The 16,115-nt window shown below is 54.6% G+C and overlaps 1 protein-coding gene across 2 annotated transcripts; it reads left to right on the forward strand.

Moving 5' to 3' along the window:
• Positions 1-4,053: 4,053 nt before the first annotated feature.
• ATN1 (atrophin 1) lies at positions 4,054-15,672 on the forward strand. Of its 2 annotated transcripts, none has more exons than XM_081060454.1 (10): positions 4,054-4,200; positions 8,393-8,586; positions 8,744-8,881; positions 9,028-9,141; positions 9,854-11,853; positions 12,078-12,300; positions 12,670-13,366; positions 14,258-14,401; positions 14,743-14,923; positions 15,116-15,672. In XM_081060454.1, exons 2-10 carry the CDS (start codon positions 8,560-8,562, stop codon positions 15,147-15,149), a joined length of 3,558 nt encoding a protein of 1,185 aa, XP_080916580.1. In that variant the 5' UTR covers positions 4,054-4,200; positions 8,393-8,559; the 3' UTR covers positions 15,150-15,672. The 2 variants fall into 2 exon arrangements, with proteins under 2 accessions (XP_080916580.1, XP_080916581.1); XM_081060455.1 differs by having other exon boundaries at positions 9,857-11,853.
• The last annotated feature ends 443 nt before the right edge of the window (positions 15,673-16,115 follow it).

Consider the following 16,115-nt stretch of genomic DNA (forward strand, 5'->3'; position numbering starts at 1 on the left):
TGGAGGAAGACAAATGGAACAAATATGGGCAAGATGATGACATTGCCCACCCTACCCTGGCCAGGTGGGGTCCAGGTTGCTCCTGCTTTTTCAGGCGCAAGCCTGGCCCTATGACCCAGGTGAATTAGGGATTTTAACCTGGGGTCCAAGAATTCCTAAAATTATCCAAAATTTTGTGTGTACATGCATTTTTGGGAAAAGGAGTCCAAAGTTTTCATATTCCTAAAGGGCCTTGACCAAAGAAGGGACAAAGCTGTGGACAGGAGTAGCTCCCATACTGGGCCTCTTCCAAACAAAATCCTGGCTGCTTCTGGGATGGGGCAGAATTGCATGGCCATTACCCCTGCAAAATGGGCAACTGGGGACGTAAGAATGGTACTGGGGGTGTAGAGGAGGGCCTGAGGAAACAGTCCTCCAGTAAACTGGAGATTGAGGATGTTAAGTGCTCAACAGGACCCATGGGTGGATCAGCTGGTGAGCACGGTGCCAAAGTGTGGCTGGAGACCCACTACAACTCTTCGGCTCCTGTGGAGCCCCAGCATTGAGATGGGAACCCAGGAACCACCGGAGGGGGAGGAAACCCCTCAGTGCTTTGGATTCAAGGGCACAGCCCACCTGTGGGGATTGTGGGGAGCTGTGGCCACTAGAGGGAGTCAGGTTCTGTAGGCCATCAACAGCCTGGCTAAGTGGGGTGGGAGGAATTTCAAGTTTGTTCCCTCTGTGGGCCTCCCACTCTGTTTCTACTCTGAGTTCTGGTCCTGGGCTCCCTCTGCCATCCTGCCCGGCTCCAGGACTAGAAGAGTTCTGCATGGGCAGCACCCATGTCTCTGCTGTTTTCCTTCCTGTGTTGCTGACACCTCAGTTATTTTCAGTTCAAAGAGCTTCTTGCCCCCTCTCCTCTGTGCCTCTTCATTTCAGTACAGGCATCTCATCTTTCCTTTCTCTCCTGTGTCTCCTGGCGCCCTTTCTGTTTCTCTTGGGCACACTGTATTTTCTTCTGTGCCTCTTGGTTTTCTCTGGGGTCCATTATATCCATCTTCAGTAACTCCTGGACTGACCAGGCTGATTCTGGTTGGAACCACATTTCCTAACCTCTGCCCTTTCCCTCCTCCTTGCTAAGTCACCTTCTCTGACAACCATGCCTTCCCCCTCCTCACTCCCTCCCCAGGTACTGGATGGATTGGGTTACAGCTAGCTCTGCCTGGGCTTCCAGGCCCCTCTCTCTACTTTCCCTTTGTGCCGTTGCCTGGAGACCAGTGGGTTGTGGGGGGCTGGGGCCAGAAAGGGAGCTGGGGTGAGGTATGGTGGTGTGTGTGTGTGTGTGTGTGTGTGTGTTTGATGCTCCCTGAGCTGAATTGGGAGCCTGGCCCTAAGGTAGGAGAGGAATTGGAGGGGGTAGGCCCTGGCTTCTCTTCTCTCTCTCACCATCTTCTGTTCCTCCCTATGCCTAAATGTTTCTTTTAGGCTTAGATATGTGACCATCCTAACTCATCCCCTTAGTGGTTAAAAAAAATGAGGGAGAAGAATTCAGCCTGGAAGGGAGTTGGGAAGGGCCTGGGCCAGGGCCCAGTGGGAGACTGAACTGAAAAGTGTAGAAAGAGAGGAAATGCAATAGGGAGGGGAGGAGGGGGGAGGAGGAGTCTTGGAACAAAGTTAGGGGTTGGGAGAAGGGTACTGAGGGAGGAGGGGACGGATAGGGAGCTGGCCTGTTCTGAAGGATAAGGAAGGTGGGCATGGGTGGTAAAGTGCCAGCCAATTCTTGGACTAGAGTGGTGATTCCTTCCCAGGTTAAGGAAGTCTTCTTATTCAGGGTCCCCAGTGCTTTAGAATCCATTTAGAGCTTTTGGGTATTCCTAGAACTTGGCTGAGCCTGGCCCAAGGAAATAATGAGCCAAAATCTACCGAGCTGCTACAGAGCTAATCTTTCCCAGAATGCTGGTGGGATCTTGCTATTGAGGGCACACTTTTGGCCTCTAGGTGGCCTGGCCCCACATATACCCTACCTCTACCTCAAATCTGGAGTGCTTTTGAGGGCTCCCAATCCAGACTCCAGCTCCAGCTCTTCCTATTTCCCAGCCTGCCTCCTTCCCATTCTCTGGCCTTCCCAATCTCGGCTGCCAAAAATCACCCAGTGTCTTGGTGTCCTTTGTCCTGGGAGATGTTGCTGCTTGGTGTGGGGCCAGGGAGCCAGCCCAGAAGAAGACACTGGTGGTGGATTGGTGGGGGTGCTGGCTTCAAGGTCAAAGACTGGGAATGGCTGGAAGACTGGCAGAGACAGGCTGCCACTGGCAATGGGGGAGAGGGAAGAGCCTGGGTCTGTGGTGGAGAAAGTCTCCACATTAGAATGATTGGGATTGGGGAACCAGAGTACCTAGGGATTTGGCTCCGCGTTGAGCCTAATCCCCACCCAACCCCTTGCTTGGGGGCCCAAAGTACCATCAGTGATGACTTCAAATAGATTTGAGAAGGAAAATGGAGACACCACCAGAGAGGGGGCCTGAGGATGGTGTCCCACGCCTATAAATTAATCCCTTACCTACAGGGGGCTTGCCATCCCCCATTTCTATTATTCTCTTCTACTGCTTTGCCTTCCACTCTGCCTTCCAAATCACTGACCTTCCCCTTCCATATTGCCACCAAAGGCCTTGTTTATTTTACATTTCCTTCCAATTTTCTTAACCCCCCCCCCACTCCATTCTATCTACTTGTCTTACCAACTAAAATCATCCTCCTCTGCTCTCTTGGAATCCCCCCACCCCCAGAACACAGCCATCTCTGTCTTCCACCCTCCTTTCTTATCCAGAACCCGAGCCCCCCTGTAAAATGCATCAGACCCCACCTCTAACATCCCTTTTTAAGGTTACTCGTGCTTTCCAGTCTCTCTCCAAGCTGACATCTCTGGACCTGTCTCTCTCCAGCTTACCTTCATCACTCCCAAATTCTTGTATTTCCTATTCTTTTCCCAGTACCAGTCACCCCCACACTCTCTTCCAGAAATCCCATCCTCCTTATATCCTCCATTTTTTTCAATTTCTTCCCCTCCTATGATCCCAAACTTCCATCCTGTTTCTGTCATAATTGTCTCCCCAAACTATCCGCCTACATGTCTGCCAAGGACCCTGTCACCTCAAGCTTCTTTCATCTCTCCTTGTCACACCTCATTGCCCCTAAAGCCCCCATGTAGAGCCATCTTTCCAATCTCACCCCATTACCCCAATCTCTGCCACATACCCACAAACTCCCACCTCACCTCTGCCACGGACCCTTTTGCCCCCTAACTTCTCCTGCCTCCCCTATATCTGCCCTTAAAACCCACAGCCCCTCCTACCTAGCCCTCTCCCGCTCCAGGCCAGCGGGCTCCCCACATTCCGCCTCCGCGAACCCCTCCCCGCGCCCCGGGCCCCCTCGGCCTTGGTCTCGGCCAACTCGCACAGCGCCTCCCCCTCTCCAATCCCCCTCTCTCCCCCCTCGCAGCTTGCCTGGCGCTCCCTCCCTCGCGTCTCCCTCCAGGCCCCTCTCTCCTCGTTCCTCCGCGCTCCCTCCTTCTCCCTCTTCCTCCCTTCTCCCATCCCCCTCTCCCAGGCTCCCTCCCTTCGCCGGCCGCTTTCCTGTGCGAGTCGCCGGACGCGCCGCCCAGCCCTCCGCAGCCCCGCGTCGGGCCGGGGCCTGGGGCCGGGACCCATTACTGGGGGACCACTGGCCTCGGGGAGGGGCTAGCAGGGGGCGAGGGAGACGACCGCCCGGGAAGGGGCGGGGGCCGCGGGCGGAGGCCGCTTAAGGGGCCGGGAATCGCTCGAGTGCGGGCCGCGCGGGGCCGGCGCGGGCAGCGGGCGGGAGGCGGCGGGGCAGAGGCGAGCGGAGGGCCGGCGGAGCCGCGGGGGCGAGTGGAGCGGCGCCGGCGGGCGGCGCGGCCCGTGCATTCCGGGCGGCCGGGGGGAGGTGGCGGGCCTTGGGAGGGGCTGAGCTAGAGCCGGGATCGGGATTTGCTCCGGGGCCGGCGGGCGATCGGGACCAGGTGGGGGGAGGAAGGGGGATGGGGGCTGCCCTCCGAGGGGGTCGAGGCCGCCGCCGCCGCCGTCGCGGCGGCGACTAAAGCCGGGAAAAGGAGAGGGGGGCGGGGAGCGGCCGCCGCCGCCCCCCGGAGGCGCCGGAGCCCGGAATCGCGCTCGGAGCCAGCCAGCGGTCCGGAGCTACTAGCAGGTAAGATCTGCCGCCGCCCGGGCCTCGGGCTTCCCGGGGTTCGGGCCCGCGGCTCCCCACCCCCACCTCCTCTCTGTTCCCCCTCCCGCCGCCGCCGCCTCCATTTGTTATTTTCTCGATCCGGTCCCCCCCACTGCGGGCACTGTCTGGCCTGAGGCTGGGGGCTCGGGGTGGGGTCGGACCCCAAGGAGGAGTGGGGGCCAGAGCACCCAGAGGATCGGACAGGTGGGGGTAGGTGGGAGGGTCTCAGGAGGAGGGCTGATGGGTCAAGAGGGTAGCTAGGATCCTGGGACCAAAGAGGAACACCGAGGGGGAGGATTGGCAGAGGAAAAACGGGGGATGCCCGCGAGGAAGCTTGGGGCGAAAGCCAAAAGGAATGGAGAGATGGCAACGAGGTGGGGCATGAGGGCTCCAGGAAAAGCCCCAAAGGCCCAGAACCTGGGTTTCAGAGCCCAGGGTTGGGAGTGCTAGGTATGGAGGAAAGTGGGAAATGGGGAAGGGGTGTGGTAGATGGGAAGAGAGGGCTTGTAGCTGATGAGGGAAGAGAATGGAACCTGGGGAAACTGGCTGGGAAAGGGCCAAGGAGAGGTCCACCTTTGAGAAGACCCCGAGGTGTTCCTGGGTTGAAGTGGGAAGGCAATGCTTTTGTGACTCAGTTTTCCTTCCTCTACTCCAGGTCACCTCTGGTCTCTTTTCCCCCAATTTCAGACATAGTTACTTCTCGGAGAAGAAGGAATACACTGGGGCCCAGTAGTGTGGGTTCTCCTAAAACTAATGAGGGAGGAACACTGAAGGGAGAGTTAAGGAGAAAGGGTTTCTGGGAGGGTGGAAACAGAGGAGAGAATTGGGTAATCTTATAGGCACTCCAGACAAGTTGTCACCTCCACCTTCAAATCCGCAGAGCACCCACTGACCCTCTAGCTGTGGTTTCCTGGGGGTAGGGGTGTCTTCATTGCTGTTTTGAGCTAAAAAGATTTCCATTTGTCCATGGGCTTATTTCTATTTGGGTAGGTATTTTTAAGCTCTCTTCCCTGAGGGTACTGTAAGGAGGGTAGGAGTTGCTTTGGCAACTGGAGGGGGAGTGGCTGGCAGATGGACCCCTGGGATAGACTCTTGAGGGGCAGGTTCTGCCATTTCGTTACCATGGCAATGATCCAGTGGGATGTCCAATAGGTGGAGGTTCAGAATCTTGATTGGACCTCAGCCTTTGGCTATGTCCTTGGAACTCTTGTCTGGGTTCTGGAGGATGTTTCTGGTGCTGCTGGTGGATAGGTTTCCTAGGGGGTCCACCCCTTCCCATCTAACAGTCTGTTGGACATAGATAGATATGTTACTTGCCCGTCATCATGTTTCTCCAAGTTCCTTCCCCAGGCATGGTGGGATCATGGAAATGCTCTATTCAAGTTATACCATGTTTTGGTAGTTCGTTCTGACACTATCACCCTTATTATTAAGGGACGTTTTATGTAGTCTTTTTGCTTCTTTGCACTGATATTCTTCCGTTTTCTTAAACTTGAGTCTCCTTTCCCCAGTCAACCTTTTCGTCTTTCACCAGAGTGACCCCTTCCTCAGGTGACCTTTGACCTATATCCCTGACCTTGTAGAATGGCTGGGCTTTCCAAGCCCTTCCCAGGTGAAGGAGGCCCAGTGGGGAGGGCTGTGGAACAGCTTGGTGCAGTGGAAATGCTCTGGAGATCTGGGTCTAGTCCTGGCTGTACCTCTGTGACCTTGGGCAATTCACTTCTGTTTCTTTGAGCCTCAGCTTCACTGTAAGATGAAGGGGTTATAGATGATTTCTGAGGCCCCTCTGACAATCCTGGATTCCTTGGAGGTTTAAGCCAGTGCATTGTTACCTGCTGGTCTGGGCTGCACTGTTATCTAGGAATCTCTTTGGACAGGTTTGTTAGTCTGGCAGGTCCGGAATGATGAGGAAGGATGGGCCAATGATCCTGAAATTCACTCTTCAAACCCTTCCCAGAAAAGCCTTGTGCTTCTATTGTATTCCCTCTGACATCCTTCTCATATTTCTCCCTTAATTTCTTTTCCTGTTCTTACTTAGAGACACTTTTCCTATTTTTTACTTTTCCACTTCCCCAACCTGGTCTTATCATTTTCCTTTTGCAGTAAGGCAATGAAGGTGAATGGCTTAGTGTGTTGTCAGACACATAGTAGGTGCTCTATAAATGTTAGTTACAGAGACTGGCTACTAGGGCAAGATGGAGTGTAGCTCAGCTTGCTAGTGCTAAAACATGCCCCTGGTTCAGACACATAAATACAACCCTAACATCTTTGCTCCCCCTGCCCCTCCTTACCACAGGATTACCTACCCGTTTATGACTGCATTTTCTCCTTCAACGCTGCTCATTGCTTATTTTATCAGATTTCAGCTGATTAAAAAAATTGGGTGGGGGAGGAGCACACTAGGATTGCTCAGGTACATTCCTGCATTTCTCTGACCTTTTTGATCCCCTAGCTCTAAGTGACTTGGTGAGCAGGTTCTGTGATGGGGAGGAAGAGATGAGCAGCCTCCCTTAGAGGGGCTGGCAAAGACACACCAGTCGGTTCCCCTTTTGTTATTTGGATTTTGTTCTTTGGGTTTTTTGAGTTGACAGTATTTTAAAATCAATCTACACAACAACTCAAAAATGTGGTGATAGTTGTAGTTGAAGAAAAATGGCTGGTTTACTGGGCAGAGGATCAGTTGTAAGTTCGGAAGACCTGGGGCTCTGTCCCACCTATTTTGTGACTGTAAGTAAATTCTTACTAAGTTTTCTGGAAAGGTTAGGCTCACCCCTCATTGCGTGCCTCAGTAGGGTTCAGTAAGCGTGAGTGAGAAGATACTACTTTGTATTTCTTAGGGAAAATATACTCTAAAATGTGGTAATGCCATTCACCTAGCAGGGCCTCCTAACTTAGAACAGGCGGGTAAGTTTACTCTGTTCCCACCATGGTCAGAAGCTCTTCATCCAAGACCTACAGAAGTTAGTGGATTTAAAGGACAAGAACAAGAACTGAACACCCATATACACATGACATCAGTGGGGGCATATAAAAAGGAAGAAAACAGTAACAAGAACATGTTTGCTCTCAAAAGATCATATGGTCAATAGTATGGAAAGACATGATGCTTAGCAAGAAATACAAACAAGTGCAAATGAAAATAGTTGGTATAGATAGATAGATAGACAGATAGATAGATAGATAGGCTGTGAGGAGGTGTATGTCCTCCTCTAAGCCAGGTGGGAGGATAGGCTCACAAATTTATAAATTTGTATTGTGTGCTCACTGATAGTCACTGATTTCATTGGCAAAATGAAACTCCTGCCTTTTCCTTTAGCCTTTGGGAACCCAAGGGGTCTTTATGAGGCTTTCAAAAATGAAGCTCGGCACTTTGGGGATACCTAGATTTGGTCTTGGGATTGGTAGGATTGTGTGCTTTGCATTGTAGAATGGGACATTCTTCTCCCACCTACTCTGATGGGAAAAAAGATTCTTTTCATATCTCTGAGACTGAGCTGGGCTTTCTGAGGAGTCTCTAACTTCTGACGAGAGTATAGCATAGCAAAGTATAGAAGAAAGAACATGGACTCTAAAGTCAGGGAAATTACTTCATGACTTCATGGGCTCGATTCTCGTGCTGTCACTGGTTCATATATTCATCACATGAAGTTGGCAAGTCACAATCACAATCTTTGAGCCTCAGTTTCCTTACCTATTTAATGGGAGTAATAAGAACACCTACTTTTCAGGGTTGGTTGTAAATATTAAATTGTGCATATGTAAGGGCTTGACAAAAAGAAGGCACTGAATAAATAAGTTAATATTTCAGCTGTATTTCTTTATGCTCTTTTGTGAGGCTCTCTGGAATTCGTGCGTGTACAGATACTTCCTAGGGATCATGAAGGGTAAAATAGTGCTATCTCCTGAATTGGGGCTCATAGATACTTCTGAGTTAAATGCCTCCCCCAGAAATAAAAGAGGTGACATTGTGAGCAGAGTCTCCTTCACTTGTAGATAGCTGGGTAGCCTGGCGGGAAGCCAGCAATGTCTTATGGGGCCTGTACCTCTTGGCCCTGTACCTTATGGGGCCCTAGGCCTCTGGGCCACTTGCTCAGCCCCTTGACAAGCACAGTAGTAACCTCCTCAGACTCTATTCCCCAATTTGGAGACACTGATGGTCTTTTTCTAATAGGCCTCACTGAAAACAGATCCTGCAAGTTCCAGCTGCCTACATTGCAAACTTGGAGATCCTGCTTCCTGCTTCCCAGGCCACAGACGTGGGGAACTTGGGGTGAAGCAGAGAAGTTTCTGTATTCAGCTGCCCAGGCAGAGGAGAATGGGGTCTCCACAGCCTGAAGAATGAAGACACGACAGAATAAAGACTCAGTGAGTAACAGCTTAAATGAGAGACATGAAAGATTAGGGGCAGGGAAGCTAGGAGGAAAGGCCTAGAGAGAACAAATAGAAATAAGACACGTCATAAAGTTAGGTGCAATGTAAAAAAAGAAAAACTATATTATCTGTTCTCTTTCTTTTCCCTCAGATGTCAATGAGGAGTGGACGGAAGAAAGAGGCCCCTGGGCCCCGGGAAGAACTGAGATCAAGGGGCAGGGCCTCCCCTGGAGGGGTCAGCACGTCCAGCAGTGATGGCAAAGCCGAGAAGTCTAGGCAGACAGCCAAGGTATTCTGTCCTGAGATCCTCCCACAGGATACCCAGGCACTGGGGCTGAGGATGTATGTGTGTGCACTGTGGGGGTAACTTCCTGTCTGGCAGAGGGTAGTGGTGGAGGCTTGGAAGGTATAAGATAGGAATTCTCTTTCTAACAGAAGGCCCGAGTAGAGGAAGCCTCCACCCCAAAGGTCAGCAAGCAGGGCCGGAGTGAGGAGATCTCAGAGAGTGAAAGTGAGGAGACCAACGCACCAAAAAAGACCAAAACTGAGGTGAGAGACCCTTGCAGCCATCCTGACCCTTCTTCTGACCATTCTTTCCCCCACATTTCCTTTCATTCAGGATTCCTACTTTAATCTTGCCTGGGATATGAGAGAAAAGTCACATCCTAGTGCTTATTAAAGTAGCCCTGTCTGTAATATGTCAGACAGATCTTTAGGGCTTTGGCCAGACCACTAGATGACCAGGCAGGGGGACTGGAAGAGTGTGGGGGATTTCTAGCCTTTCCTTTTGTAGGTCTTGATTTTCACGAAGGGGCTGGGGAGGAGGTTAAGGGTGAGAAGTCTTAGTAGAAGGAACAGATAAATCATAAGGAAAATGCAGAAGTGGCATTTTTAAGAATGAAGGGTTTCTGGGATGTTAAAGGGGTAAAGGAGTTGAGAGGGGGGTGGATATGAGCTGGTGGAAGACAGTGATTTGGGTTCATCTGGGAATGCGGAGAAGGTGCTTGAAACGGGCACTTGAGGAAGGAATAGGGTTTTACAAGGAGGGAAATAAGACTAGCTGACAGGGAGCAGTTGAGAATGTGGGGAGAGTGGGGGAACCCCCAGATGGCAGGGGAATGGGCTTCAGCAAGAGTATTTGTCATATCGTGACACAATAGTGTCCCATGTGGGGGAAATGATTTTGTGCAAGGGAGGCCCCAAATCTAGGGGAAGCAAGAAAGGTAAGGCAAAGGGGAAAACAGCCCTCCCTCTTCTGTAGCAGGAGCTCCCTCGGCCACAGTCCCCCTCAGATCTGGACAGCTTAGATGGGCGGAGCCTCAATGATGATGGCAGCAGTGACCCCAGGGACATAGACCAGGACAACCGAAGCACGTCCCCCAGCATCTACAGCCCTGGAAGTGTGGAGAATGACTCCGACTCATCGTCTGGCCTGTCCCAGGGCCCAGCCCGCCCTTACCACCCACCTCCACTCTTTCCCCCATCCCCTGCACCACCAGACAGCAACCCCCGACAGCCAGAGCCTGGCTTTGAACCCCATCCTTCCGTGACACCCACTGGATATCACGCTCCCATGGAGCCCCCGACATCTCGTATGTTCCAGGCTCCTCCTGGGGCCCCTCCCCCTCATTCACAGCTCTACCCTGGGGGTGCTGGTGGAGTTTTATCTGGACCTGCAATGGGTCCCAAGGGGGGAGGGCCTTCCTCTTCAGTAGGGGCTCCTAGTGGGGGTAAGCAGCACCCCCCACCCACCACCCCCATTTCAATATCAAGCTCTGGGGCTGGTGGTGCTCCCCCAACAAAGCCACCTAACACTCCAGTGGGTGGTGGAAACCTACCCTCTGCTCCACCACCAGCCACCTTCCCCCATGTGACACCAAATCTGCCTCCCCCACCTGCTCTGAGACCCCTTAACAATGCATCAGCCTCTCCTCCTGGCCTGGGGGCCCAGCCGCTACCTGGCCATCTGCCCTCTCCCCATGCCATGGGGCAGGGTATGGGTGGACTTCCTCCTGGCCCGGAGAAGGGCCCCACTCTTGCTCCCTCACCCCACCCGCTGCCCCCTGCTTCCTCTTCTGCCCCGGCCCCCCCAATGAGGTATCCTTACTCGTCCTCTAGTGGTAGCTCTGCAGTAGCCTCCTCTTCCAGTTCTTCGTCTTCCTCTGCTTCCCAGTACCCAGCTTCCCAGGCATTGCCCAGTTATCCCCACTCCTTCCCTCCCCCAACAAGCCTCTCTGTCTCCAATCAGCCACCCAAGTATACTCAGCCTTCTCTCCCATCCCAGGCTGTGTGGAGCCAGGGTCCCCCCCCACCCCCTCCCTACGGCCGCCTGTTAGCTAACAGCAATCCCCATCCAGGCCCCTTCCCTCCTTCTACTGGAGGCCAATCCACTGCCCACCCACCAGCCCCAACACATCACCATCACCACCAGCAGCAGCAGCAGCAGCAGCAGCAGCAACAGCAGCAGCAGCAGCAGCATCATGGGAGCTCTGGGCCCCCTCCACCTGGAGCTTATCCCCATCCCCTGGAGAGCAGTTCCCACCATGCACACCCTTATGCCATGTCTCCTTCCCTGGGGTCTCTGAGGTCCTACCCACCAGGGCCAGCACACCTGCCCCCACCTCACAGCCAGGTGTCCTACAGTCAAGCAGGCCCCAATGGCCCCCCAGCCTCTTCCTCTTCTTCCAACTCCTCCTCGTCTTCTCAAGGGTCCTACCCATGCTCACACCCCTCTCCTTCCCAGGGCCCCCAAGGGGCGCCCTACCCCTTCCCACCGGGGCCTCCGGTTACCACCTCTTCGGCTACACTTTCCACAGTCATTGCCACAGTGGCTTCCTCGCCAGCAGGCTACAAAACAGCCTCCCCACCTGGGCCCCCACCGTATGGGAAGAGAGCCCCGTCCCCAGGGTCCTACAAGACAGCCACCCCACCCGGATACAAGCCAGGGTCGCCATCCTCCTTCCGAACGGGGACCCCACCAGGCTACCGAGGCGCCTCGCCGCCCGCAGGCCCAGGGACCTTCAAGCCAGGCTCGCCCACCGTGGGGCCGGGGCCGCTGCCGCCTGCGGGGCCCTCAGGCCTGTCATCGCTGCCACCACCGCCTGCGGCCCCCACTTCGGGGCCGCCCCTGAGCGCCACGCAGATAAAACAGGAGCCGGCAGAGGAGTATGAAGCCCCCGAGAGCCCAGTGCCCCCGGCCCGCAGCCCCTCGCCCCCTCCCAAGGTGGTAGACGTGCCCAGCCACGCCAGTCAGTCGGCCAGGTGAGTGGGGCAGGGCCAGACCTCAGAGGGGGAACAATGCACGGTTGACGGAAAGAGGGAGTAGGCTCAGGGGTGGGGCTTGTGTTCGTGCGACACTTTGTAAAGTCCTGCAGACCCTGGCCTAGTCCTCTAAGCCTGCGGAGGCCGGCTTTGGGCCGGAGTCACCGCGGGGCCGTATGGGCAGCTCGCAGGGGCTGAGCGCGCACTGCTTCCGTGCCCGGAAGGTTCAACAAACACCTGGACCGCGGTTTTAACTCGTGCGCGCGCAGCGACCTGTACTTCGTGCCGCTGGAGGGTTCCAAGCTGGCCAAGAAGCGGGCCGACCTGGTGGAGAAAGTGCGGCGCGAGGCGGAGCAGCGCGCGCGCGAAGAAAAGGAGCGGGAGCGCGAGCGGGAACGCGAGAAGGAGCGCGAGCGCGAGAAGGAGCGCGAGCTGGAACGGAGCGTGGTAAGTACGTCACCAGGTGCGCCGCCCGTCTTCTGATCCTCTGCGCCGCGCAGGGAGGCCCGAGGGGCGGGCAGTCATTGCACCACCTATCGGAGAGGAGGAAGCACTGCAGCCCAGGAAATGGAGACCGAAGGACACCATTGCATGCCTGGGTTGGGGGAAAGGCCTGCTCAGGTCAGACTACCTGTGGATTGCAGGGAGAACCACTAATCAGGAGAATGGGGTTTGGGAGTTCCTGGTGGGCTGAGTTCCAATAAGTTGTGGCATTTTGCCACTCAGCTGCTGAGACAAAAGAGCAGCTCGAGACCGGTTGGTCACCTCTTTACAGAACTGCCCTTCTGACTCCACTTTTCTTCCTGTACCTCACAGAAATTGGCACAGGAGGGCCGTGCTCCAGTGGAGTGCCCATCTCTTGGCCCAGTGCCCCATCGTCCTCCGTTTGAACCAGGCAGTGCTGTGGCTACAGTGCCGCCCTACCTGGGTCCTGACACTCCAGCCTTGCGCACTCTCAGTGAATATGCCCGGCCCCACGTCATGTCTCCTGGCAATCGCAACCATCCGTTTTACGTGCCCCTGGGGGCAGTGGACCCAGGGCTCCTGGGTTACAATGTCCCGGCCCTGTACAGCAGTGACCCAGCAGCCCGGGAGAGGGAGCGGGAAGCCCGTGAACGAGACCTGCGTGACCGCCTCAAGCCTGGCTTTGAGGTGAAGCCCAGTGAGCTGGAACCCCTACACGGGGTTCCTGGGCCAGGCCTGGATCCCTTCCCCCGACATGGTGGCCTGGCTCTGCAGCCTGGCCCACCTGGCCTGCATCCTTTCCCTTTTCATCCGAGCCTGGGGCCCCTGGAGAGAGAACGTCTGGCGCTGGCCGCTGGGCCAGCCCTGCGTCCTGACATGTCCTACGCGGAGCGTCTAGCAGCTGAGAGGCAGCACGCAGAAAGGGTGGCAGCCCTGGGCAATGACCCACTGGCCCGGCTGCAGATGCTCAATGTGACTCCCCATCACCACCAGCACTCCCACATCCACTCTCACCTGCACCTCCACCAGCAGGATGCCATCCATGCAGGTGAGATGACTACCTTCCTTGACCCCTTGAGGCCACCTTGTCCCCCAGCAAGGGATTAGGCTCTCCTCAAGCCAGGACTTTTCTAGTCTGGCATGAGCCTCTCTCCTGAGTACTTCGCGGATCTTTGCCTCCCTGTCATCCCCCAGCCTGTCTCCTAAGGCCCTAGCCTTGCCACAGAGACTATTCTCCATACCCCCATCCCTGTCAGAGTAGCATTCACCTGGTCTGCAGTCCCTTGCCCCCTCTCAAGGTGGTAGATGTGCTCAAGCGGTAAACCTTTGAAAGAGCACCATCTTTCTACGCTTACAGCCCCTTTCTGGCAGCCCATCACATACCTGTTTTCTTGCTCTTTTGGATTCTACTCTGCTGTGGCTTCTTGCCATCTTCTCTTCTCCTAGCTGGAGGTTCTTTCATGTTCCTCCCCATCTCTAGATCCTGTGTCTTTTCAGAAACAGCCTTGTAGCTTTGGTTGTGGGCATTGTAGGTGATAATGAGCTTTACTTACTATCCCTTCACTATATTTCTTATTGCCCAATCTAGACTTATAACCATATTCATTCCAGTCTCCTTTGTGCTTTCTCTATCTTAGTGTCTGATCTCTTCCTGTCTCATTTCCTAAACTTTCTATCCTCTTCCATCTCTAAGCAATCCATTTCTCTCTTTGCTTTTCGTCAGACCCCTCTGACAACTATGATCTGGCCTCCGCCATCCATGTGTCCCTGCTCCAGTAGGTTCTTATGCTGTGCCCAGCCCCTAGTTCTTCCAGGTGCCTCCTCGTTCCACTCTGTTTGATTTTCCATCTCTCTTCCTAGGCTTGGATCCCTTCACCCACATGCATGGTTTTCCCCAAACCTCCCTTCTGGTGACACCTTCCTCTTCTCTACCCTCCAGCCTCTGCCTCGGTGCACCCTCTCATTGACCCCCTGGCCTCAGGGTCTCACCTTACCCGGATTCCCTACCCAGCTGGGACCCTCCCCAACCCCCTTCTTCCTCACCCTCTGCACGAGAACGAAGTTCTTCGTCACCAGCTCTTTGGTAAGGATGGAGGTTGGGGGTGGGGGAAGTCTAATGAGAGAAGGGCAGAAAAGAGGAATTTGTGTAGTGGCATTGGCCTAGTTGGGTTTGGGTCGGGGTGAAATGCTGCCCAAAGGAGCTGGGAATGGGAGTAGAAGGGCTGAGGCCCTGCCCAAGAGAGGCACAGGTTTTAATATCAGGCTGAGGTTTGAATCCTAACACCACCGCTAGCTACTTGCAAGATTAGCGGTTACCTAACGATTTTAGTCTCAGTTTCCTTTGTATGTAAAGTGACTCTCTCCTCGCCCAGAGTAGGTATTGTACCCTGTCAGTCATATGCTCCCTGCCCTTCCTGCCCATAGCTGCTCCTTACCGGGACCTGCCAGCTTCCCTCTCTGCCCCGATGTCAGCAGCTCACCAGCTGCAGGCCATGCACGCGCAGTCCGCTGAGCTGCAGCGCTTGGCACTGGAGCAGCAGCAGTGGCTGCACGCCCATCACCCATTGCACAGTGTGCCGCTACCTGCCCAGGAGGACTACTACAGGTATTACCGGGCTCCCCTAGGCTGGGAGTGAGGGGCTGTGAGCTCTGCTTGGCTGGGATGGGGTATGGGCCTGGTACAACTGGGCGCTTGGCTTCTGGGGGAGGGAGCCCCTCCTCCACTATCCTCTGTGAGAGGGGCTAGGTCAGGCTCGACCTGTCTCTCATTTCTGTTCTGCACCCCATCTCCCCCCAGTCACCTGAAGAAGGAAAGTGACAAGCCGCTGTAGAACCTGCAATCAAGAGAGCACCTATGGCCCCTGCATCTGGACCTTGTAGGCCTCCTTCCCAGCCTGCTACCCAGAACAAGAAGGGGTGCTGCTCAGTTGCAGGGCCTTGGCAGCTGGGCAAAGAGAGGAAAGAAGGGACAGATGGAAGGCCAAGGCTCCTGTGGTGTGTGGAGGTGGAGAGGTGGCAGGGGTGGGGGCAGAAAGCGCACAGAATCTTGGACCAGGTCCCTTTTCCTTGTCCCCCTGCTTTCTTCCTCACCCATGCCCAACTCCCATGGCCACCGCCCCTCCCCCACCCCGTTGGTGTGATTATTTCATCTGTTAGATGTGGCTGTTTTTGCGTAGCATTGTGTGCCGCCCCAGCCCCTCCCCAGTCCCCGTGTGCGCGCCCCTTCTGCGATGTATGCCCCTTGCCCCTGCCCCACATTAATAATTTATATATATAAATATCTATATGATGCTCTTTAAAAAACATCCCAAACAAAACCAACCAAACAAAAACATCCTCATGATTCCCCAAGAAGATGGCTGTGACTCGTTATTTGCGGGCTATGGGGGCGGAATCTGCGTGGGGCCTTGAGAGAAACCAGCAGGATGGGCCTTCTGAAGGAACTGGGTGGAGGGACCCTGGAGTGTTGGAGAAGGTACCACTGGAGCTAGTCCCCTTCTTCCAAGGCTGGGAAGTCAGGATGCTGGAGGTCTGGGACAGGCACGCCTCTGACAAGGTCAGGTCTAGGAAACTACTCAGACTTTTGAGGTCTTTCTTTCTACTGGTACCACAGCTAGGAGCCTCCAGCCCTGAATCCTTTCCCTAGAACAGTTTGAGACGGTTATGAAGCGGAGGTGGAGGGGCCGTGGTGGTTTCAACAGATTAAAGCGATTAGAACCCAGGAGTCTTACCTACCCTAACGGTTTGAAGAGCTAGGTGACAATTTCAAATGCCTAGAAGAGAAATTAGGAAGCGTT

This window comes from Rhinolophus hipposideros, assembly GCF_964194185.1.
Source record: "Rhinolophus hipposideros genome assembly, chromosome: 9".
NCBI classification, from domain to species: domain Eukaryota; kingdom Metazoa; phylum Chordata; class Mammalia; order Chiroptera; family Rhinolophidae; genus Rhinolophus; species Rhinolophus hipposideros.